The sequence below is a fragment of the Nothoprocta perdicaria genome, unplaced genomic scaffold (genome assembly GCF_003342845.1).
Source record: "Nothoprocta perdicaria isolate Ctin4 unplaced genomic scaffold, notPer1 scaffold_99, whole genome shotgun sequence".
NCBI lineage: Eukaryota > Metazoa > Chordata > Aves > Tinamiformes > Tinamidae > Nothoprocta > Nothoprocta perdicaria.
The window spans coordinates 1,726,441-1,752,227 of NW_020456298.1; the positions used below are offsets into that span (position 1 = coordinate 1,726,441).

At 43.3% G+C, this 25,787-nt stretch overlaps 1 protein-coding gene across 1 annotated transcript in view; it reads left to right on the plus strand.

Moving 5' to 3' along the window:
- Nucleotides 1-276: 276 nt before the first annotated feature.
- LOC112959343 (disrupted in schizophrenia 1 protein-like) overlaps nt 277-25,787 on the plus strand; it is an 80,394-nt gene continuing 54,883 nt past the window's right edge. Inside the window, exons 1-3 of the mRNA XM_026053348.1 lie at nt 277-298; nt 7,862-8,853; nt 11,453-11,522. Coding sequence (XP_025909133.1) covers nt 7,930-8,853; nt 11,453-11,522 — 994 coding nt within the window. The 5' untranslated portion in view covers nt 277-298; nt 7,862-7,929. The remainder of the gene's footprint in view (nt 299-7,861; nt 8,854-11,452; nt 11,523-25,787) is intronic.

Below are 25,787 nucleotides of genomic sequence, written 5' to 3' on the forward strand. Positions count from 1 at the left end.
AGTATATTTAATAAGGGAACCTGCATTATCAGCCATTACATCTTAACCCAGGGAGACTGTCAGAGTGAATTGTAGCAGGTAACTGCCTTAATTGTCTTGATTTCCTCAACTTGAATAGGAGTGATTTGCAGGCCTGGGAAGGAAGCTCTTAGGAGAATGTTTTTCACTGCTGCCATCTCTAAAGGGCTGAATGGAGCCAGCACACTTTCAGAGGGGAGGTTCTTACAGACTCAGCAGGTGCTGTGAAAGTGTTAAGCCAGGCCCACCTGGAAGCAAGCAGGGAAATCAGTGGAGAGAGGTGAAGCCAAGTTGGGATCCTTTTAAATGGACCTGAARAAGCTGAGCTGCTTCTTAGGGACTGGTGTGGAGGAGGGAGGCCCTTCAGCTGTGGTGGGCTGAGTGCTCTGAGGGGCTTGGGGAGATGGGGGCCTGAAGCTCAGGCTGGGAGGGGTTCTAGCAGTAAGCTGAGACACCCTTGATTTCTGTTGTRCAGGCATTACTCATAGGGCCTGGGGAAGCCTTGTGTGTGCTGGGATCCTGAGGAGAGGAGAAAGTGAGAAGGTGCTGAGAGGTGGTGCTTCTAGAGGGCATGGCTCTGACTGGAGGTGAAGGGGACTTTGTTGAGACTCTTTAATCTGTGGGCCTTGCACAGTGTGACTCTTACAGCTCTTGAACAGTGATGGCTCTTTCTTGGGTTGCTTGTCCTTGATTGTATATGTGGTGGTGTTGCAGAAGTCYTGTCAGAGAGGCAGTGTTCCACTTCTGGGGTGGGAATCCCTAGTGGTGTGTGTGTGGCACACCAAGTTGATCTCAGCTGGCATAACTCTCGTTTGGAAGCTGTGGAGTGCTAACTCCACCCAAACTGATCATGCCTTCTTGGTTTGGATCCACTTCTGCTCCTTTATGAGGTCTCCTGATCTTCCACATAGTTCACCATTGTGACTGAGCTGGTGTGTCTTTTTGTAGTGACTGTGGATAAATGTCTATGTCCAGACTCAGTCATGACTTTGTGGTGTGTCTTATTGGGTACAACTGAGGAGAAGTTGCCTCTTTCCACCCAAGGAATTCAGACTTAGAGCCAGAAAATACCTCTTAGAATATAGTAGCTTAAGTGAAAGAGGTGCTTTATAATAGCTAATCTTGTCTGAATGCTGTGCAAGACTCCACAGAGCTTTGGTGGCTTTAGTGACCTAGAGTCTGTTGTGCTGAGACCTTTTTGTAGTGTTAGACATCTCTCTCCTCTTTTCTCTCTGTTACGCTTCCTTCCTGTGGATGCAAATTGCCCTTGATAATACAGAAACAGAGCTGGGTAGTTCAGTTTGTGGTTGGACTGGAAGAGAAGGCATTAGTTTTTCTCTAGTTTGGGGAACATATGTGCAACGTGTTCTCAAAGGCTGTTGTGATTGCCTTCTGGATAGAAACTGTGCCTCTTCCCGAGATGTTAATCTGTTTAGTGTGTGTGTGTTAGAGTGTATTTTTTGTTCGTTTTGTGATATGTGACATGCTCTGGGCAGTGACTTTTGTGCCGTGTTGTTTAGAAGGTGAACCWGTTAGCAGAAATCACAACTAGAGGATGAGAGAAGTGCTTTATGCTTGCAGTTAGTGTGCTCTGCTGCCATATCATATAGTACTGCCTCTCCCAGAGCTTGTTCAGAAGATGATCTCAATTCCACCTGAGCTATTTATCTTTTGTCTTAGTGCTAGAGGAAAAATATATAGCCAGTGTCTTCACTTCTGTGTTCTTGGACTTAGTAAAGAAAACTACCTCTGCCTGAGGTGAGGTTGTGAAGGAAGGGTGCTACCCTYGCTGAAGCTGGCAGAGGTGGCAATGCCTGTGTCTTTCTTGCTTACCCACGTGCATCTCTATGGGCCTCCCCAGTCGCTCTGGCTGAGCCCCAAGTCCTGCTTGGGGTGTCTGCGGGGTGATGCTGCAGACTGACGGGCTGGCCTGCAGCAAGGACTGCCCTTGGTGTTGAGGTCTGTCCCTGGCTGAGATTCTTCGCCTTGCGGCTTGGAGGAGCTGCTTCTCATCAGCCAGCGAGRGCAGAAGCCCCAGAATCGCTGCTGCAGGGAAGAGAATGCGAGTACAGAAATTTTATGGGAGCATAAAGAGTGGTAGGGGCTTGTGCAAAGCCCTGAGTCTGTCTTTCTGGGGAAGCAGGGATGAGGAAATGATACTACTTGTATGCTTGCATCCTGATGCATGTGTGGGACTTCTCTGTTTCTATTCAGTGCCATACTGGTGGCTTGGGTACACACAGCTGACTTCTGCAGCAACTCCTATGTGGTCTACATCCTAAGGCACTGTGTTTTCTGTGGTATTGCTCAGATTTCCTTTGTCTGAAACACCATTCCATCTCCATTGCTGTCTAGGCAGTGTTGGCATCACTGACATCTTGATGGGCCATAAGGTAAACTTCCTATGTGGGGCAAAAGAGGAAAACTTGTCCTGGGATTTTGATATTAAATTGTAAAGTTAAAAGCTCACTGACTCCTCACCCTCAGCAATRTAGAAACTGCTGTGTTGTTTTATTTTCATTAAACGTGATCACTACTGAGCTGTTAAGAGAAAATTACTTTCTATTTCAGTGAACTCAATTCTGCTTTCAGACTGAGTGTGCATCAGATGCTTAATTTGGAACCCACTCTCCTGCTGAAATTAAAAATTCAAATCTCCAARCTGGAGTACTCAAACTGTGCTTGAATTAGAAATTGACTGCTGTCAATGTGCCCTCACGCTTCACTTTTTTTTTTTCTGTGATGAATTTCATATTAAAATCTCTTGTAGATGATCTGACTGAGCAGAAGTAGTGGGAATCCACTCTGTCGCTCAGTAGACAGAGTGATAAAAGTGTGGTGTGTTAAATAGCCCATTCTTGGGAAGGACTGCTGTGCATTAATTTTGTAATTACAGACACATTGGGTGAAAGGCTCTTACAGCATATGACTGCAAACCTGTTAAGTATTGTTTATACAAATTAATTTAGAAATAACGAAACTTCACAGGTTCTTCTCAAGTGCATCAAGCAAAATCCTCCTCTCTCCATTTTTGTATAATATTTAAGATTTTTGTTCTTCCTGAAAGAACCAGAGCATTTTCTCTAAATGAAACACTTGCAGGGACTGCCTTCTCAGACTTTCCCATTGGAACTGGAAATAAAAGAGTTTATCCTAGGAAGAAGAAGAACATAAAACCCTTCAAACATAAAAACACCTGAAAGACACTTGCAGTGGAGGACTAGCATATCTCTACTTGCCTGCAACTCTGTGTCCCTCTGCCTTTTGGAAGGTGGAGAGCTAATTCTCAAATATTTAACTGCAAGTGAGAAGAATAATACAGGGAGACCCTTAAAACAGGTTGGAGCTAGGTATTTGTGGGGAAATAAGTACACTGTTGTTGATGGTGCTAAAGGGGCCTGATCTACTGGAAAGCAGCTGTGTGGAGAAGGGCTTCAGAGCCCTGCTAGGCAGTGAGTGTGAGGCAGCAATGGGCCCCTGTGGCCTTGTTGTGTGGGGCAACCTTGAGCAGGTTGCCCATGGAGGCTCTGCAGTCTCCTTCCTTGGAGATGTTCAGAATCCTTCTGCACTCAGGCCTGGGCAGTGTGCTCTAGGTGACCCTGCTGGGCAGCGGTGTTGGACCTGGTCCTTTCCAAAGGGTCCTTACAACTGTGACCATTTGGTCAATTCTGTGAGAGGCTGGCCTGTTGTTTATGGGCTTGCCTTCTCAATTGCACGAGTAGTGGTGAGGCCACACCTGGAGTACTGTGTGCAGTTCTGGGCWCCCCAGTACAAGAGGGACGTGGAGCTTCTGGAGAGGRTCCAGAGAAGGGCARCCAGGATGATTAAGGGAATGGAACATCTCTCGTATGAAGARAGGCTGAGTGAGCTGGGCCTGTYTTCTCTGGAGAAGAGACGGCTCAGAGGGGATATGATTAATGTGTATAAGTTCAGGAAGGGAGMATGCAGGGAGGAAGGGGACAGGCTGTTCTCACTGGTGGCCAGCGATAGGAYGAGGGGTAATGGCCACAARCTGAAGCAYARGAAGTTCCGTCTCCAGGTGAGGAGCAACTTCTTTMCTGTGAGGGTGACAGAGCAGTGGAWCAGGCTGCCCAGGGAGGTTGTGGAGTCTCCTACTCTGGAGGTCTTCAAAACCCTCCTGGATGCCACCCTGTGCCACATGCTGTAGGTGTKCCTGCTTGAGCAGGAAGGYTGGRCTAGATGATCTGTAGAGGTCCCTTCCAACCKTAACTGTTCTGTTCTAGTCAAAGTGCTGCTGAATGGTGATGGGCTCACAGATGTGTTGGTATTTCAATGGACTAGCAAAGCAGGACGCAATCATAGGATGTGGTTAAGAAATGATATGTTTCTTATTCCTCCCCCGATTGARTGATTCAATAGCTTCTGTTTTTGGTATTGAAAATGCTTTTATATTTACCGGATGAGTTTTTAATAGGTGCTATTTTTTTGCTTAGCATTAACAAAGCAAAACTAGTTCTAGGATTTTTTTTTCTTTTTGAGGAAGAAAATGTTGAGTGTGTTGAAATTGGTATCAGCTACTGTGATTCTTAGAGAAATGTGCTGCAATTTCACAAATGGTTTAAAGATGACTGTTGCGTTAGGGAGGTAAGAGGCTCAAATGTGTGTGTTACTGAATTTGTTAAATTACAGATTTGTTTCAATAAAAATGCAATTGTTAAAACAATGGCTAAGGAAGCCCAGACTGATGGCTAAAATGCTCAGCTCTTAAGTGTTCCATAGTGAAGAGTAAAAGCTAACAAGCACTTAATGACTGAATATTTTGTTCATGGCATCTCAGAAACTCAGCAGTTGAATACCCCAACTCAGCGGGTGCCCTTAGAAATGGAAGGAACCATTGGTGAGAAAATTATTCTTAAATGGGGACAAACATAATGTGACTCCGCGCTTTTACAAATTACTTTTTATAAAATGGTAGATAAATTGTAGCCATCTTTAGCGATTAAAATAAAAAAATGAGTAAGATCTTAATGGTTCAGGAGTTTTAAAAATCTATTTGAAGGTAACTTCCTTTGAAAGCATATTTGAATAAGAGACCAGTGGCTTATTGTGAAATAGTCTGTATTCAGATGAGTGCCAGCTTATTTTGAATATTTTGTKTTATCTTTGAAATTCAGCAAACAGGTCAAAATATAATGAGCTAGACACCTGCAGTTACATTTTACATATTTCATACCATAGAAACCAACCAATAATTCTTATTGGCAGATCAGATTGGTCAGAGAATAATGAATTTTATTACTGAAACTTTACACTTCTGTGTGTCTTTATGCTTGTAAATAATATTATCATCTTGCTAGCTTCTTGCATAGTTTAATGCTGTTTTTTAAGGCTTCCTTAAAAGCATCACTGCAGAAATTGCTTGGAGCAGTCCTTTGATATTTGGCCATATTCAAAGCCAGCTATCTTCTCCTTAGATGCCACGGTTACCCACCCACAGATGCTCTGAAGATGAATTTAYTATTCTAACGAAAATCAGCAGTCTGTAGCATAAGTATACTCAGAGCCAAGCTCTTTTTAAAGCTGCATGTGTAATTTCCCAGTCACTTTTAGGGAGAACTTAATGAGCTTGCAAACATTCTGCATTATGTGTTTAAAGCTGAGGGAGGAGGGAACTAATCCCTGCAGAGTTTCTATTCTGAGCTATAAAATCCTGGTGGGCTTCGTAGAGATGCGAGCTACTTAAGGTGCTTCTTACTGATGCCATAAGAGCACTTGGTCGAAAAGCTGCCACTTCGGTGGCTAAAATATGAAGACCGATTGCATTGAGTAAATTCAGCGACGTTGTGCTGTTCTCCAGCCTTGTGAYGTGATGCTGCGATTGAAGAACCTTCTTCTGCGTTGGGTTTCTGTCTTCATCTTCCCCTCTCTTTCAGCAGTGTGATGCACTGCCCACCGTAATGCAGGGTTTTTGTGAGCTCCTTTCAGTTGCTCTCTCCATGTTCCATTTTCACTCCATTTTCATGGGATGTGGTTCAGTTTGGTTTCTTTGGCTGGACATTAGATGCAGGAAGCTCGGAGTGGCAGGCTGCACAGAAGAGCCAAGTCTACGAAAGGAGATATCAGCTATACGGTCACGAGCAACAGGAGCGATTGTCCCCTGCAGAACAGGGAGGTGACAGAAGGCTGAAGGTGCCACTGGCCYGTGCTGGGTGATGGTCCAGGGTGTCACTGCTGCTCCTCGAGTGTGGGCCTGGCTGGGGATGTTGCCCCCATCCCCTGGCTAGGGGTGATCCCTGCGTGGATCCTCCGGGTGGATTCAGAGATTCCAAAGGGATCTGCACTAAACAAAGGGGCCTCTTCCTTTCCAGAGGGAAGGCACGTGACCTCTGCACACTGTGCTAAGGAGTATCCAGTCTTAGAAAGACCAAGTTATTCCTCAGTTCTGCCAATTTATTCTCAAGCTTTGACTGTTATTTTTTTATATAAAGTAAAGGAATTAAATTCTGAAGAACGTTTTGTTCAAGTTTAGTTCCCTTGCTTCAAGAACAGCTTCTATTTGTTATATTTTCTATTAAATTACTCCCTGCAGAGCATTTCACTGTCTTTTTATAGTAGACAGGCTGATAGAAATAAAAAGGGGTTATGAAGTCCTAATTTCTATGATGCTTTTTCTGACAAATAAGAGGTAACAGACGACACAGCTGGAGTATTCYAATTTATGATGATAGGTAGAAAAATGCTAAAACTGAACTGCAGTCTTGTGGTGAGATGCCAATGTTGGAGCATGCAAAAGGCATTTAAATTGCTTTTGTTGAGGATTGTTTTGAGAGGATACAGTGAATCTTGGGAAATGTCCACTGGGAAATTTCAACTCTTGCGCTTAAGTGTTTTGTATGTTGTGTCATTCTGATGATCCATGAGGCTTCTCTAGGGAGCTGTTGAGGTGTTTATATTATGTGCAAYTGTGTCGGCGTAAAAGTTGGCCAAGGTATATGATTCGAAGGGAATATTTCCTATATGTTGCTGTGGATTGTTCTGTGCTGTATAGTTGGAGGAGGAGAAACTTGGCTCTGGTCACTGATGCAGAGGTTGTCAGGGTTGTTCCACTGCCTGGTCTGCTGGCAATTGATTCTCTTTCCTTGCACAGAAGGTGGCTGATCGAGGGCATAATTCAAATAGTCACTGCATCCCTTTGAAGGGTGATTCCGACCAGGTTTTTGTGGTAGAAAATGGATAATGGTGGTGGTAATGTTTAGGACAACAACTAGTGCAGTAAATCTAAACGAAAAATTCTAAGATATCTTTTTAGTCTGAGGCTGTTTGTCCATCATTCCACTGCAAATTCACTTCTCTTTTGGAAGCATGATCTGAAGTGTCTTGTGTTAATAAAGTATGAATCTGAATGTGAAGCTGGACATGAGCAGAAGTGGTTAAATGCAAAATTCTCTGCAAGTGCAGTGCTCTTCTTAATGCAGGTTCAGTTCTGCACTAGGTGGGCTGGTATGTCTGAAAACCATTCAGATACACTAACATATCACACTGCTACCTGAGTGGAGAAYGAAGAATTAGAGAACTACAACAGACAGGGAAATGGATGTGATTCATCATACACAGCTTTGTGTCCTGAGGGACACTGTTTTTTCAGTGAATTCACGTAAAAACTGGTGCAAATTCTCTARAAAGTGAATGAATACAGAGAGTGCCGTGATAGCAGCAGCTTGTCTCCTCTTTGCACAGTGCAGTTGGTATCTTCCTTTTGTTGAAAAGGAAACTGATGCACCGTCTGAAATTCCCCAAATAATTCCTTTCAGATGCCACCATATTCCAAGCCTAGAAAAYTGCAGAAACTCTGTAATGACACTTTTTTTTTTATCTTTTCTAGATAGTTTGGAGCGCTTAATACCTGCAGGCTCTTTTCGTAAAAAGAGGCTGGCAAGAAGACCTGGGTACATGAGGCCGGAGGCTCAGCAACAGATGGAGTTTCAGTCCCTGAGTACCTGCAAGCCACTCAACTCGGAAGAGCTCAAACAYGGCAGGAAACATTGCGAGGACTTTGAAAACTGTTCTCTGTGCAGGCAATGTGAAAAAAACTTGGAATTTTTATGCTGTTGTTCAACTGCAAATAGCACTATAGTTGCCGCTGATGCAGTAGCAACATCAGTCACTACTGGAAATACGCCAGGAAGCTGCAGAAATCTTTCAGGTTACAAAAATCCGCAGGTGGAAAACCTAATTACACCAGTTTACCCAGGCACAGACAGAGGAAATGTTTCTACTGTATGTTGTTCAAATGCAGAAGAGAGAGCCCATAGTACTAAAGCAACTGAGCCCCAAAAGACGTGCTCTTTGGATGAGACCGAAGTGAATAACAACTGTGAATATCATAGAAAAGAAGGTGCCTCTCTTTCCATYGGCCTGCAGGATGGCTTTAGTTCCAGCTTCAGCTTCATACAGCTCTCCATGAACTCAGCCTCTGGAGCAGGCGATGCTGAGGGCACATTAACTGCCAAGGAGACGGAGCGTGTTCCACATTCCAGCACTGCGGGAGCGCTCCAAGCGCTGGAAGAGAGGGAGATAACTCCGGAGCACTCGGGAGCTTTGCCTTGCTCCTCTAGGCCCCATGAGGATTTGAAGTATGAAAATGAGACCACAGTGAGTGATAAACTGCAGGATTGTGAAACTGTCTCTCTCTCGGATACAGATGCAACGCTTTCGTGTTCTACAGACTCCTCAGACGCAGCATCTGCTGGGTCTTCTGTCACCTCCGGCTATGAAAGTAGCTTTACTGTCAGTGACCATAACTGGGATACCTTGATGAAAAAGTACGAACCGGTACTACTAGACTGCTTGCTTGCCAACCGCGCCACATTAAAGGTTTGTGATCCTAATCCTTTGGGTTTTTTATTCCTCTCCCCACTGCTCTGTTTCCCCTAAACCTTTCTGTTTATAGTGCCAGCGTCAACGACAAAGCTGATGCAGGAGTCAGGATGTTAGTACTTGTGTTTGTTCAGAGGTTTGCAGTGATGTTTTACTATACAGCATGTTGAGGGTAGAACACTGAAAGTGAGAAAACCCTGTCACCTATCACCTGACCGGGGCTTATAACCCCTTCGAGTGCTTATTTTCTCGTAGAGGTTGCATGTAGGACTCTAATTAGGTTTTCCTATGTACTTCTGCACAGTTCATGCACATTGACATCAGAYGGTTTCTTTGACTCCATGTGTGAAATGACAACATACTAAAATATGTCATTTTTTGGAGGAAATTAATTCCCTGCAAATTTGGGAATATAAAATATAAAACATATTCTTTTTAGTATGCTCTTTTGACAGACAAAGGAAACATTTCTGTCTTTAATTTCTTTATTCATTAATTCATTGGATAGGGAACTGGGGATTTGTGKCCTTAGATGCCTTTGCCCTTGGTTAGCCAGGAGGGCATGTTGAACTTGAATCACCTTCCTGTTGCAATAGGAACAGGCAATGAGAGAGATCTCAGACTTTTCAGAAAGGAACAAAAGAAACCGTAGCCAACACAAGAAGACAATACTGAAGTTGCTTAAAAATACACTTTTTATTGCTTAGAGTGGTGATCATGTGATACAGATRCAGGTTGTGCCTCTCAGAAGTGCCAGGGCTCCAAAGCTCTCCCTAGCCTCCAGGTGGAAAGCAGGTTACAGCAACGGCATCAATCAGCTGTCCATGGGCACCCGGGTGGGCCACAGTGCCCCAGCTCCTTTTAAATGACCTGCCATAGGGAATGCACGATGGCAGAAACAGTGGAGGGGAAAAACCAGCAGTGCTGCCCTCCAGGTAGAGATGGTTGCAATGCATCATGCATGTGAAGGTGGCATTTGAATCATTCCCATGGCAAGCTTTTTGAGAGCTCTCAAAAGGATGGCATAAAAGAGAGAAAATAATTAACTGAGGATTGAGAGCGCCTCCCTGCACTAGGTTATGCATTTCACACCATCCTCAGAGACCAAAGACTGGTGGTTCCAGATGGGAAAAACAAAGGCAAAACAAATACCTTGGAGGGAAAGAGTATGTGCTACACACATGTACAAAATAKGCTRTTTTATGTGTTTTTTCCCTWATGTAGTATTATGTTTGTGGAATATCCTATAGCAGCATGTTATTAATCAGCCATTTTTTGATTCTTTCCTGCMTTTGRCTTTTSTAATTTTTTTTCTGGCTAGTCTACTTTCACTTGCCATATTTAGTAGGGATAGCATTAATTTAAGTGTCTTCCCTAATTTGTGTGTTGATTGTGTAGTCCASATAATTGAGTCTTTTCATTAAGTTGCTGACTGACTGTACCTCATTTTTGGTATAAAGTCTAGAAATGTGAAAGTAGAGGTCAAACTGTAAAGAGTTTGAGGGAAGTCTTTTGTAGAAACAGAATATCTCAAATATGAGTGTATTTTTTTGCATCGGAAAAATGCTTTTCCAAACACTTCCAGGCTTTGGGCTATGACAATAGATATATGCTATTTTTTTTCTAGGTATGCTTTTCTCCATGCTCATAACAAGTCCTTGGTATAGATGATGTACAAGTTTGAATAATAAGATTTTTTTTAGTTTTATAATTCTGTGTATGCTAAGCTGTGGCTGGTGTGCCAATGAGGAGAGCACAACATATCTTTTAACCAATTTTCTCAGTTATTAATAAAGTCTTTGAATAGGGATCTGGCCTTCCTAATTTTTAGTAAAAGAGGAGGCTGTAGAGCTTTTGTCTGGAATTGTCAAAGAGCAAAGAGAAGCAGTAAATTTTATAATAAGACTTTATTCTGGAAAGAGTTCTAGGTATGAAAGAGCACTTCCTTTATGGTATGGGACTTATGAGTGTTTTTCCCCATCTAGTGTTTGCAGTGTGAATGCAGATGTTGCAGTGAAAATGCAGATGTTAATGTTTTGTAGGTGAACYTAAACTATACTTCAAGGAAACTCCTTTGCATGTAGATACAATTTTCTATGACAAGTACGCTTGTCCCAAAATATTCACGTGGTATTTCTCTTTACTTGCAGTGGTTTCCATATGCAAATCTCTGGATTTGTTCTGAGCAAAACTGATATATACCAAAAATTAATAAAATGGACTCTGAAAAGARTATTGACTAGAATGTAAAAACTGGGTAAATGGAATCAAAAAGAGTACCTGTTATGAATGTAGCCTGTAATACTCCTTACCTCAAATAATTAAAAGTCTGAAAAATATCCTRTAACCATACAACTTATTTAAATTTTTTAAGCAGTATTGTTAATCTTTGTAGATGTTTGGGCTGAAGCTGTGCTTGGCTCCAGCAGCTGCAGCTGAGCTATTTGGAAACAGGTGGGTCTGCTGCATTTGTGCTGGGCTTGACTCAAAGTCAGGTAACTCTAGTAATGTAGCAATGCTGTGTATTCGTATCGTGTAGAGTTCACTAGTGATTTTAAATGAAACTTATTCATCATTAACTTTTTTCTCTGTATAGATAAAGTCCTTGATCTTACGTCTTCAAAGGCTTCAGGAAAAAGCAATAGAGGAAGATGATTATGATAGAGGTGAGACTTTTCTTATTGCCRCATAGTCCCCCCCGTGATGCCCGATGATTACATCGTGCTGTCTTTTTTGCCTTGTGCCTTTGTTGACTTTGTTTTATATTTGTTACACAGCTGTGGTCAGGTACTGAAGAGTTCGATGAACCGTATTGTTTATTCTGTGTGTGGCAGGAAACAAATTAAAGAAAGAAGTAGGTCAGCAGCAGGTAGCAACAGTTTTATTTTCTCCAGCCACGTTACCTTGTGGGAAGGTTGAGCTGTGAGTATCCACCATCTGGATGAGCTGTTTTGAAACAGCATGACTTTTAAAAATACCAGAATGAATGAAAGCCTTGAATGGAGGAAGGAGAGGTACTGCCTGCTGACAAAGTGTGATGTGCTGCTTTCCACATTTAGTCATGCCACTGCAGCAGAGCTCCAGCATAGAAAGGAGGTCAGTAGCTATTATAAAAGTGAATGWTACTGTCCCATAGGATTGACTTGATGTTCACTGACTTGAATCAAAAGCACCTGTGGAATAGGGTGCTAGGAATTCTGACAAATACCTGTACTTAATTTTCCTCTCAGAAGCCTTGGCACTTCTGATAAGCTGCATATGTGCATGTATGTGCTAATAACTAGGATGCTTCCCTTTATAGCAGTCCATGTTCAGATACTCCTCATRTTTTAGCAGTCTTGTAGTTCTTTGTGTTAGGTTTGTCTTCAGCAGACAAGCAAGCACAYTGATAAAACCTGCATGGGTGCACCTGAGAATGAGCCTGGAGAAAAATAGCTCCTCTCTCCCTGTCTGTTCTTTTTTCTCTGTTTTAGGGGCTTGGAAAGTGGTCAGGTCCATTTTTTTTTCCAAATTCATGCTCACCTTTCAAAATCAATGTGTCACATTGCACATGGCTCTGTTAGCTCTCCACCTCATCACGAAAAAGAGGGGATGCTGAAAGGTGTTTTAACACGGTCTAAGGGGAAGATGAGTTACCCAGGGGAGAGGTCCTGTTGGTCTCTTAAAGGTTGGTCTGTATAGAAGATAAGTCTACTAATATCCAGGCTGTTTTTTCAGTGTGACCTTTCCCAAAGGGATGAGAGGCTGTGTGTTAAAAGCTGGGCATGTTGTAGCTATTCATGGGTTCCCTGGCAGGGAAGCAGACATAGTTGTGTATGTTTTACATGTATAACATGTCCTTATAGAGAGATGTCTGTTGCTCGWGTTCAGAGTTAGGGACTTCTGAACAGCAGTGTACTGTGTGTGTCACACTGGCTTCCCACAGGCTTCAGCTGCAGTTCTGGTGGGTTGTCACCCACACTGGCAGCAGCACTTGGCATATGCTGGGTATGACATGTTCATGTGCTGCTGTGCAGTCCCTGGCAGCAGGGACTCTGTCCCTTCTCACCCCAAAAGCCCCTGTGTAAAGCTCCTGGGTGCTAGCCTGGGGTTTTCAAGGTGGGACCATCCTTCCATGACCCTAATTTTATCAATTGCACTTTTCAGTTTCCAACCCAGTTACCAGATAAGCAGCAGGGATAGCAGTGCTGCATGAGTGCCCCTTCTGTTAAAGGAGGAAAAGTCTCTCCTGGGGCAGGGGAGGGAGGAGGCAATAGCCTGTCATCTATATGTGAAGGAATTAGTTAGGACCTTCAAAAAGSTGATTTTCTTTCCTGTCCCTGTCCCTTTCCCTCCAGGAACTGTTGATGTTTCTGTTTAAGGGATGCTTTCTGAGCTTTCACCATTACTGAATAAGCTTGTGTTGGTAAAGGCTTTAGTATTGGTTACTCAGTGAGCTGAATCAGGGAATTGGTTCTGTCTGAAATCTCATTTCACAGGAGGTTTTGGSCAGGGTTTGCAGGAGCAAGAGGGGGAGCAGTGCAAAGATGAGGAGTGTCCACAGCCGAAATGCTGTTTCCTGTGTTTGGCCTGGCTCGGGCACACAGAAGGTATTTGCCCTGATACGGGGTTAGCTATGGGGGCACTTGAAAGACCTTTCCTTAGTGTCCTGCCTCACTCCTAAAGAAGGAGCTCCAGCGCAAGGCAAGCATGCTCAGAAAGTGCCATGTGCCTTTGTAATATGGGACCATATATCCTTAATTTTATCGCCTCCTAATTTTTTGAGTCCTTGACCTGCTTTTGATCTTTATGGGCTTCGTTCACATCTGATGCAAGAATCAACTTTTTTTGTAACTACTTTTCATTATTTCCCTGACATCTGAACTGGCTTCCTGAAGGTTTTTTCCTGTGTAAGGTAGGCTGCTTATCTTCTAGGAAAGACTCAGACTGGGGAGGCGTGGAGCAACAAGAAGAATTAGACCTGTGACCTCCCTTCCTCCCCTTGAGGTGATGCTGCTTTCCCCCTTTGCTCTTACAACTACATTGCTGCTCTCAGCATACACAAAGAACACAAAGCACAAAGTCCTGCCTGATATAAAGTTAAATATAAAAGCTTATTAAAGAGCTTACAGATTGGCCCAATGCCAATTGCTGTGTTGAACTGGAATCTGCAATCAGGGATCTTATTGCCAAGTATTGCTAGCAGGGGGTGGAGTTGCTACGYGTGCGGAGCTAGGATGTGGTGCATAAATGGGAGCAGGTTATCAGGGAATGGGAGAAAGTGGCAATATATGAGGTGGTCTGAGGACATGTTGACTACTAATAAAATTAGTCCTTGAAATTTGGGGGTTTTCTTCCAATATAGAGCAAGTCTTTTAAGAAGAGAAGAGCTATTTTGAACAGGAGTTGATGGTCCTGCTGCATGTAGTGGCTGAACGAGCTCTGCCAGTTTGGGAATGGCTCCAGGGCGGGGGAATGTCATGTGTGTGAAGAGGTGAATATAGGAGAGGAGAGCGGGTAAGAGCGGTGCAGGTGGTTCTCACGTGCAAATAGAGAACTGAAATATAGAGACAGTATCATGTGTAACTGTTAATACTTTGGGAGTAGTGGCTTTTCTCCCCCCCAACTTTAACAATGGATAGAAATTTGATGGATTTTTCAGACCTTGGCTTTTCAAATACCGGTGGTTCGTGCAAGGAAGGCTTGCACGTGTGTGCCTTGTCTCTACAGCAGGTTGGTGGGAAGGAGATCTGTTACACTGCGAGCAGTTTTGGGGGCTCAGCACTGATTTCTGGTGTCTGTCACTGCAAGTTTTTTAGCAACTTGGAAGAAAGGTAAGGATCTATGGAGTGACATCAATGCTTTTCTTGCCAGAGTTGTTTGAAGGTTGCTGGAATTTCTAGTGAATTTTGAAATGGACATAAAATGGCACACTTTCAGAGAGGAGAAAATARTGTGCAGTACTTTCAGTTGTTTTTAGAGGATTCAGAAATACCTCACAAATAAAGGCAAGACCTTCCTKCTACTACCTCATAAACAAATACCGTGTTGCAAATAACAGGGCAGGAATAAGGATACATTTATTTTCCTCTTTGCAGAAACATGAAGTAGATGCTCGCTGCTTGGAACAGTTAGAGAATATATGTATTTTCAGATGGGTGTTAATGAATTAGCACTTATTTCCTGAACAGATGATGAAATTTATTTTTAAATTTTTTTAATTTGGCTGTCTGCTTTGAATGCCTATTTAAATCTTCAATACATTTAAAAAAAATATTTCAAGGAATCTTTGTCCCATCTCTGCCCTCCCCTCGAGCTGGGGGGGAGCGTGGCAGAGGTGGCCTTGGCCATTATTTGTGCAGCTGTTCCCTGCTTGCTTTCAGCTTTGCCTTGGCATGGTCACGGTGCTGCCGTACAGGAACCTCAAGCAGGTTCTCGAGCGGCTCTGGTTCCCTCCTGTGCTTTCCAGCACTGCTCCTTGCACCCATGCAAACAGTCTGAGAGCACAAGCAGACAGGGGCAGAGGCTGCCTTCTCACCCCAGGTTCCTGCCCTCCTAYGAGATCCCGTGGGGCTGGGAGACCTGCAGGGCCCTTGCTATGAAGCCTCTGTCCCTGCTGTAGCAGCTGGGCCTTGTTTCACATACAGAGATGGTTTTGCTCTCAAGAGATGGWGTCAAATGCATGTTCAGCGAGACCAATCTCCCTCTTGGTCCCTGTTTAAATGTGAAACATTAGGATTTTGCATGTCCTATTGCTTGTTCCCCAGGTCTAGATGATGAAATGCAATGAAGTGGCCTGTTTGTTTCTGTATTTACTTGCAATCTCCTCTTGATGGCCACATTACTGTATATTTTCAAAGCAGATACAATACCATGGGAATATGATAACAGCCTTTGCCTTGTGTAGAATATAGTAAAAATTGGTCGGTTCTCCAAGGATCACTTGGAATGTTGTCATGGCTCATTATTCGTGATGGAGCTTGACAGCTCCAAGGTTAAACATGTTGCTGAATACAGGGGAGGGGGAAAAAGGCTGCATGTTTTTGTGCCTGCAACTTTGGTTTGCAGTGGAAGCGATATAGCTATGTATTTTGCAAGTACAAATCTCCTGCCCAGATATTTTATTATCTTTTTSCTGTTTCTCTTGGTTCTTGAAGGCCTTAAGCCCTCCTAGTGCATGGGGCAGACAGATTAGTAATGAAGGGTCAGCGCTTTAAACCTTGCAGCTGAGCTCCCCATGTCACTTAAATGCTCCATTGTTTCTTTAAAAATGAATTTCTTACAGAATTACTGCTTTTGGGGTTTGTTTCTGTGTTTTTTCTTTTTTACTTTCTTTTGAATTTCCTACATGCAGCATGTGAGCACACCCACTCACTGCTTGCAGCTGGTAGAGAATAATCGCTTCCCTGTGCAAGGGCATTACATTCAGCATTAGCATTCTGCAGTGGAGCTGCTCTAGCAGATCAGGACAGCTCCTCATCCCTCCAGCCTGCTGATTGAATACAGAAATGGCAGCACTTGCCAGGGGAAACCTGTCCCATTACAGCAAAGAGAACTGGACTTCTTACAGTAGTCCCTGCAAAAGCCAAATTATSTATTAACCTCAAACTCCAGACCACACTACTACTTGTACAGTTCTTTGATATCTAAAATTCTTTTTGCAGTTTATATTGAAGAAATTGCGTGCTTAGTTAAGTACTGTTTCTAGTTGTAGCTCTTAAAGATTTGCACCAATTTGATCTTTGAAGCACATGATTTTTTTTCTCCTTCCTGGCAGAGCTATTTGCAGATGAGGATTGGACAGAATCCCAGCTTAACTGTACTTGTATTCGTTTGAACTGAAATGCTTACTTGACAGATGGTTGTTATAGTAGGACATAAAAATGAAGGGAGGTCCTTTCCTCTCTGGAAGGACAGTGAATTTGAGAGGCAATATCTAGAGACTTTATCTGTTCTTGCTCTCTTTGAGAGCAAAGAGCCAAGTTATTTGGGATGGTACTTTCAGGATGCAATGGATCAGTGGGAGTAAAACCCTTAAACACAGCTCTATGTTTAGCAAGGCATAAGATACGTGAGTCTAATGGTTAAAATAAAAGGTGATGGACCCTGGAGGGGTGGATTTTCTGTGACACAAGGGGGTAGATGTTATTGGGAGGCTGTAATTTGCAGTCCAAGGCTGTTGAGTTGAAACTGAGTTTGGGATGAATGGGGTTTTCTTTTGATACCTTTGGAGCCGTATCCTGTCATAAACTTGAGACTTTCTGTGATCTACAGGTAAGTCTTTGCTGTTTGAGTTTCATTATTTTTATAGCTTGCTGGTAAACATGTAGGGCTTGTGCAAATTCTCATAAGAATTTTCTTTGCGTGGGTCTTGTTTATACTATCTTTCTCCAACAGCTCAAGTAGCCTTAAGAAAACATTTTGGGTGGTAAGGGAAAGCAAATGTATACTTACAAATTAGACTGACTTTTTTTTTTTCTTGTAACAAACTAGAAACAGCTTTAGCCTTGCATCTTTTCCACCTTGTCTAAGCTTCTCTGTTTAAGAGCCTGGTTGGAAATGAAAAGATGGAACGTTTCCTTATCTGTAACCGGTTAGTGCTTGGTGCTGGTGGAGASTGAGATACCCAGTCCAGGTGCCTGGTCTTGGTTTCTGTCCAGTAGCAACAGCAACGAGTTCCCCATTTCACTGTATGTAGTCTGTGTCAGCCCTAGCCAGTTGGTATGGCTTGTTATCACAAAACTGCAACAGGAGTTGATCTAGTCTTAATTTAAAGGTCTGAAACCCCTTATYCCAGAGTTAGATTTTTAGCTGTCTACCTGACAGATCAATTTTTGTTTCAGTCTTAAAAGTATATGGTTATGGACAGTGTTTACAAGCAGCTATCTGGTATATGCTTCTGAGTATCCTCCCTGCTTGTGGGCACTCATATGTGGAAAATATACATGCATCTTCAGCAAAATACTTCTGCTGAGTTTACTATTCCCTGTGCTTCTTAGCTGGATGACACCCATTGTGGCCTTTTTATTCAGTTTCTATCACGTCGGGGTATGTGTCTGAGGTAGCCACAGTATCTTTGTGCTGTGGGTCTGGTTATGCCCATGCATTGAAAATGCAGTTGTGTTTTCTGCATATTTAATTCCTTGGGCAATATTGAAGAGGAAGCTGCTTTAGTCATTCAGTATCTTGCTTAGACTGCGTGGCCTAAATATTTTTAGGAAGCAACAGTATCTTGAGGGATTCTGCTATGCTCTCTTGTTTTCATCTTGGCCAGCATTAAGGTGTTCAGCTACATTTTGTGTTTCTGGAAGCTGCTTGACAAACAGAAATTTGCTGCAGCTTTGGCATGCTGTACGTTTGGAAGCTTTCTCTGCTGCYAGCCATCTGCTGCCTAAAACTGACACCACAGGCTACTTCTCCTAGGATCGTAGGATCTGTTTCTTCATCCATGATGCAGCCAAGCTGCTTCCCAGACAACCTGGCTAGTCCTTTACAAGCAAACCAGCAACAAAAAAAAAGCAGGAATAAAATCAGCAGTTGTGCATAATTTAATAYGCTGTTGGATGAATTGTACTGTTGAAATATAAAATTCTGGTAGGTGTGACTCTGGAGAAGTGGTGATACATGGTCTGGACCCTACTCGCTGAGTGGCACGGTTTTCCTGCTCCCCAGCCCATCTGCTCAACTGTCACTTGCAAAAACACTCACCCCAATTTTATATTCGACAGTTATTTTTTTCCTTTTACTTTCAGAAAGATTAACTCCATATAAAAGAAATAGTCTCCTATTTGCAGTATGAGCCCTGGAGGCAATATGACTGTTAATTAAACCAACTGTTAGAAACTGATTTTGTTGCTCTTGTCTTAGACTTTAGATACAGACTTTTTAAGGGGGTGGGAGGCACTTGCTCCTTATGTTTATTTCCTGTTTAATAGATGAACGAGCATGGACATAAACTCGTAGATGGCCTGGACAYGTAGCTGCTGTGTAACTGGGGGTTAAAAAGATGCTGCCTGCTGTGTGCTATGKGAATGCAAACACAAGACTTATGGTCCGAGTCCTCTGTGAATGCCTGATCCTGCTTCTTGCCAGGTGTCTGGTTGAATTCCTAATAAGCTTCTTTGATTGGAGACCTCCTTGGACTGTCCATCACTTGTCAAATTCATCTGCAAAGCGGGATTGCYTCAAGTCAATTGACTTGCCCTTCTCCTGAGGTTCTTCTGTTGCCCTTTCCCTCTGCATGCCCAGACCTGGATGCCCCTCTTCACATGTAGTCACACATCCACATGCATCCATGCCCTCCCTGTTGCTGGTGCTGCCTCTGGCATATTCAAGTCTTTGGCTACCTCATTYGTCTTGGTAGCTGGTGGAAGGATAATGATAGCAAAAGGAGTAAAAAGTACTGGCTTGCAGACATGTCATCTTGGGGCAATATAAAGGTTGTAAAAATGACCACTAATCAAAATGATGGAGAAAACGGATGTCATTCCTCCAGCTCTGGCACAGTAACATGCTTTGAATGAATGGTTGCTGGGGCTGAAGGCAAAGCTTAGAGCAGCAGCATCAAAATTGATGTTAATTCACGCACCCCTCTAGCATTTCCTAGTGCTGCTGGATGTTGCCTTGCTAGATGCAGCCCACTGGAGGAGTCGTCGATTGGGAAAAGGCCTTAATGTTTGGAGTTCATCCACCTTCTTGAGATACAGTATCAGAGCAAAGAGGGGGACAACACCTGGGGAAAATAGCCTCAACAGAAAGATCTGTTTATAAGTAGATGGATCTCTGTAGAGTTTGTTTATCTTTTGTCATCATATGCTCTACTAGAAATATTTGTGCTGTCCTAATGCCCTGTCCTAGCCTTGGAACATGTACTGCTGACTTAATTCSTAGAATTGCAGCACCCGAATTGCAGACAGTTCTGTTTCCAGTTTTTGTCCCTGCATAAACAGGCTTTAAAAGGCCTGTTACAAGGAGGTGCTAACTACAGTTTCCAGAAACGCTCTTGGCTGTGGAGCGTGGGAAGTGAAAGCACCAAGGAGACCAAGGATTGGGCTTGATGTTTGCAACAATACAGCATAATGTCAATATGTAATAAGGACTACTGAGTAAATGTTCTAGTAATGTTGCCTTGAAGAATGGTGGCCTCTGAGCAGTAAATCCTGAAAGGGAACTTGTGACAGTTGCTTCTGTAAAATTTTCTATGAAAATGAAATGTCAAGCTGGTGCTTTGCAGCAGTTGCACAGTGTCCTGCTAGGAGGGGAGCAGGGGACAACRGTGAGAACTTGCTGTGCCCACCAAATCCATGCATAATGTACTTGTGCATACAGAAACTTAGCTGGACTTTTCCTAGAGATGATTTTTTTAATCAGGAGACTATTTGTTTTGAAGTTTACCTGAAGTTCTTGGGTGTAGCTATCCCTCTGGTTTTGTTTTCAGTTAGCATAACAGCATTAGATAAAATGTTTTTGTGGTAATTAAGTAATTCTTTCGAAGTAATATCACGTAACTTTGGGAAAAAAATTAAAAACAATGCCTGTAGTTGCTCATGTGCAACTCTAGACACCCCTCTGAATTTTGTGCAGTTTGATGTTTTGTCTTTGCTTTGTGGTGCTTTATTTTTTTCTTCCTCAGAAGCTCCTAGAACCTGTAACAAGGTATACACAAGGTTCAGTGAGATGCTGTTGTTTTACTTGATAAAATTTCAGYGTTTGTTTTTCTTTTGGATGCTTTCAGAACGAATCATGCAGCTGCAGATTAGAAGGATGAAACCTGACAAAAGAACAGCTCATCTTCATTCTTCATTCCGTGCACTGTGCTTGTGCTGTTATCAAAGATGTCTCTTTTTATAATTAAGACAACAGGGTTGCTGCTGCTGCGTGGTTTCTATGGTATATGTGCTACTAACACACTCCCTTCCATGTGACATATGGACAACTCGGTGTGTTGGTTGAACCTCTCTGTTGTTATATGTGAGTTCTTTCTCTCTTCCCTCCTCCCCCTTTCAAAATATTTAGGTAACGCTTATGTCTATATAGGTGCTCTGCTGGCTCACCTGTAAAACAGTGTAGGYTTTTCTGTTTCACTGAGCTTACATGTCCAGTAAAGCTGTTCTGTTACTATTACTTCTCTTGGGAAATGAAAGGGAAGACCTTTCTTTTTAAAACTTTTATAAGACCTTATTTCTTTGCCATTACAAGGATAATCTTCTCTGTATGACTGCCAAAATTACCAAGGGCCATCTTTAATTTTAAATATTTACCTGTTATAAATTGCAACAGCACATGTTGTTTTGGATACCTCATATAGTTAGTTAAAAGAAATAAATCTGCATATTTGTGGTGCAGAATTTCCTGAAATACCCTTTGAAAAAGCAAGGAAAATGTTTCTGCAGCCATAGCTGGCAATCAGAAAGGCTACCTGTGCCAGAGTACCTTGCATAACCTTTGGAAAAAATCAAGAGAACAGCATGAACTACTAGATTGGTTCAACCTCCATCTGCAGACCAATTGACTCTGACTGTTGGAGGTCCTTTTTAAAGTGAGTTATAGCACATACAAACCTATCATCTCAGCTTGCAGGTGAGTAGGCAGAAGAGGTCAGGGCACAAACATACTAGTCACTCTTTCTAGGCCACGTGGTATAAACCAACAACCCAAACCTTCCTGCAGAAGAGAGATCCAAAGAAGCTGAATCTTTGCTGGTATTAATACTCTCCTCAGCTAAGGAGCTGGCTACCTGAGCTGGCTACCACAGATGCTTTTGAATGCTAGGGTCAAGCTCTGGCAACGTTGGTTTCCAGTTGGAGAATCATCTCAGGAACTGAAGGTGAGGTTGGAAAGTTTAATGAGTATTTCATTGCTTCCAGCTCTTGTGAAGCTCGTTGATTACCCGCATTCCTGTCAGTGATAACTGATTGAGGCCAGCTTGGTCTTTAGTACCTRTTCAGAATATGTCTAGCCGTAACAGGACATGTTCAGTCCTTTACTGCTTGTGCATGGTGTTTGTGCAGACCTCGGGCTCAGGTGATGCTCTTGCCAAACCTGGTTTTCACTTTGTGTTTAGGGGACTGCTTCTCTATGCACTGTTCACCTACTACTAAGCATAAGTGATTGCTTGCTAGTGAAATTGGTGTGAGTGACCTTAATCCCTAGGTAATACTAGGGTAACCCCCCTGGGAAGTGTAAATTCCCAGAATTGCCAAATTGGGGATTTTCTATTTGTTCGTTCAGAAATACGATGATTTGGGGTTCTTTCTAGTTAGAGAAACAAGAAGGGGCTAATTCTTTACTACCTTTAACTTTGGTGGGGAGCTCCTATGGTGAAACTTGGCCACAGCAGCCGCTCTTCTGCAGCAGAAGGTTTCTAATCCTTCAGGTGTGAGGATTGTGCACCAAGAGCTCCTGCTGTGCGTGCTGCAAAATTCCAGCACCTATATGGTGGGCAACTGTAGCTTCCCATGTTGCCCACTCTGAACTCCCATGCTGTCATCTTACGCCAGGGCATCTCCCTGCAGTTTTCCTCCCTACAGCTGTGTTTTACAGGTTATGTTTGGCAAGCTGCTTCTGTCCCCATGCTGGGTGCCTGTTCTCCAGTGCTCTGGTCAAACACTTGTGTGGCTGGCGAGTGCTCTTGGCCCGCGCTGCTGTTCTTTCCCTGCCATTTGGGAGGAGCACTGGAGCCTGCTCGTTGCCTCTTGTGCTCCTGGGGGTGGTGTGTGTTATCAGCCTCCTGCTCTGCTTACCTGGGGGTAACTGGTCTTTGCTCTGGAGGCTCAGGGCTGGAGAAGAAGGGTTTCTCTGTTGTCTCAATGCAAAAGAGTGGCATCTTTTCAGTGGTGGCCACTGATGAGGAAATGGCCGTGAACTTAGTCACCAAAAGTTGGGGGGGGGGGGAAGTTAAGGAAGAAAATTTCTTGACAGCGAGGGTGACAGAGCCCTGGCACAGGCTGCCCAGGGAGGTTGTGGAGTCTCCTGCTCTGGAGATCTTCCAAACCYGCCTGGATGCCGCCCTGTGCCCCGTGCTCTGGGTGTCCCTGCTGGAGCAGGGGGTTGGACTAGATGATCTCTCGAGGTCCCTTCCAGCCTTAAGGATTCTRTGATTCTGTAAATCTGAAATGAGATGGAGGCATGATGACAAGGTGCATCTTCTTGCTTCTCTCTCTCTCAGTAAGTGAATTTTCAGCACACTGGGAAAGTAATGCCCTTTTCTTACTGGGTAGTGTTTCCCTGTGTTCCTGTATTTGTTGGAGTTGGACTTTGTGGAGTCGYCTTCTCTGGAGAACTTCCAAACCTGCCTGRATGCCACTCCGTGCTCTGGGTGTCCCTGCTGGAGCAGGGGTGTTGGACTGGATGGTCTCTAGAGGTCCCTTCCAACCTTGAATCTTCTATGATTCCGTGATTTGCAGATGTGCAGCAGGCATGTGTGGAAGTGCAGCCTCTGTGCTGTGTAGCACAGAAGGGAGCCTCATGCACTGTATCTGCTTGCATCAAAGTGGGATCCTCTTGGTTCGGTCTGTGCCCTCTGGAAGCTGCTGAATGGACTCTGGAGATGGTGGTGTGTACCTGCACAGTTGTATCTGCTGCTTATATATGCTTTAGGCCTGATTTTCTATGCCTTCCTCRGTGCTGAATGGAGTCCCCATTGCTTCCTGAAGTTTCAGGTCTTAATGTGTGGTTGCAGAGCAAGAATTTTAGCAGGAATGGAATAGGTTAAAGTTACCCTTGGCTCTCTTGTGTTGTATGGTAGCTCAGGCTACCCCGAGCGTTGGCGATGGAGCCAAAGAGAGGTGTCTCACTGTACCTGTGTTCAGAAGCTTGCACAAAGGTCTTTGTTTCTTCCTTTCTGAATTGCTGCCTGGAGCTAAAGCTGCCACCGTCCTGAGTGCTCTCCGCTCTCTTCTGTAGTGCGGATGCGACAGCGCATGTGCAGCTCTGGGATTCACCTTGCTCTAGCAGTGCTGTGTGAGCGTAACCCAGTGCAAGCCCTGGTGCAGTTGGGCCCGGTCCCCTGCAGGGGAGCTGGGCTTTGAGCTCYCTTTGTCCTTCACGTAATTTAGGCGACATCGTTGGAAGTCCTTGGCCCGGTGAGAACCCCACAGCCAGCTGTCGTAGAGAAAAAGCAAGATTTTAACCTCATTCCAAACCTTTTCCCTACAATCRGAGGAAATCTGGACTCTAGTTTAACAGCCGGGACTCATCTTTAATGGGCTTAGATAAATATGCTAAAGCTTGTTTGTATGTGAAGGAAATAAAGCCAAGCCAGGAGAAGATAAGCCTTGCTATTAGAGCATCTCTTAGTATCTAAATATCTTTTTTTTGGCCTTAGAAAAGAAGTGATTTAAATTTTTAAGTTAAGTAGAAATACAAGTGCTTATTTGTTTGAACTCCAGAGAAAGATATGTGAGAGTGAATGAAGTCACCAGCAATGTCTGAATTACAGAAGAGACTGTTTTATGCTGCTTATAGAAGATTTTTCTCTTGAGAGTTTTGTATTAATTATCTTATGATAGTGGAGAAAGAGTGAATATAAACCAGAGTAGTAGCATTGTAATGGTAGCAGCATCAAGGAGGAATCTTTTTGAATGTAAAATAAGAAGGTTATACAGAAAGCTATATATTTCAAAAAAAGCTTTTGATTGTGGAAGTAACAGATATAATTTGCTAAGAGGCAATATAGCTGTACAGCTTTATATTTTATAGAATTTTTCTGAAAGGGTAACATTTTTTGAAAATTTATGCATAGATTTTATTGCATTTCCTTTCTTAGGAAACAGGTACACAATCTGAAAATCTGTTTTCAAGCACTTTTTTGTTGCGCACTGCACACTTTAGCATTCTGCTGTGATTGCAACTTCAGCTTAAATCAGTTTAAAAAATGTATTTATGAAAGATTTTGGAAACTTTGCACAGTGGAATGTTGACTCTGTTTTCTAATGTTTGTTATAGCATAATGGCATTAAGGGTAGCAAGTTACAGCCTCATGTTCATGGAGCCAGCTGGAAAGATGTGAAGGATTTCCCAGCACTAGAACTGCATAGGGCATTCTGGGAATCAGCAGACTGCTCTTGGAGACCTTTCTATCCCACCTTTGAATCTCTGAAGCATCCACTCATCACTACTGCAGGTGGGAACCTCTGCTGGGTGAACCTGCAGTCTCATCTAGTCTGGGAATTCTTGCCCATTCAAGACTCTTTTAGAAACTTCTCCTTTAGTGTAACGTGCAGATATTTGGTGTGGCATTTGTATGCTGCCAGATTGCCCTTGTGAGGGTGTAGGATACAGTGTGAAACTAATGTTTCTGGTCCTTCAAAAAAAAAAAAAAAAATTAAACCATTTTTTGTCCTAGAGTTAGGCTTTCACAAATACTGTGGTCTAGTGGAGGGCAACAAAGATGATGAAGGGAATRGTGCATCTCTCGTATAAGGAGAGACTGAGTTGGGCCTATTTAGCCCAGAGAAGAGAAGGCTGAGAAGGGATCTGATCAATATGCCTTAGTACCTGAAAGGGGAACGTAGGGAGGAAGGGGCCAAGCTCTTCTCAATGGTGGCCAGTGACGGGGCAATGGGTGTAAGTTACAACATGGGAAGTTCCATCTCCAGGTGAGGAGGAACTTCTTTCCTGTGAGGGTGCCAGAGCCCTGGCACAGGCTGCCCAGGGAGGCTGTGGAGTCTCCTTCTCTGGAGATTTTCCAAACCYGCCTGGATGCTGCCCCATGYTCTGGGTGTCCCTGCTGGAGCAGGGGCATTGGACTAGATGATCTCTAGAGGCTCCTTCCAACSTCAACCATTCTGTGGTTCTGTGATCTGCAAGTGGTGGTGGGAATCCTGATAATTAGAGTTCAGAGGACTTCAGGKTCTGTGGATTATTAAATATGGTTTCTTGAGCCTTCATCTAGGCATCAAGGAGAGATCTACCCAAGGATAAATTTTCTTTGCACATATATTTATTTGATG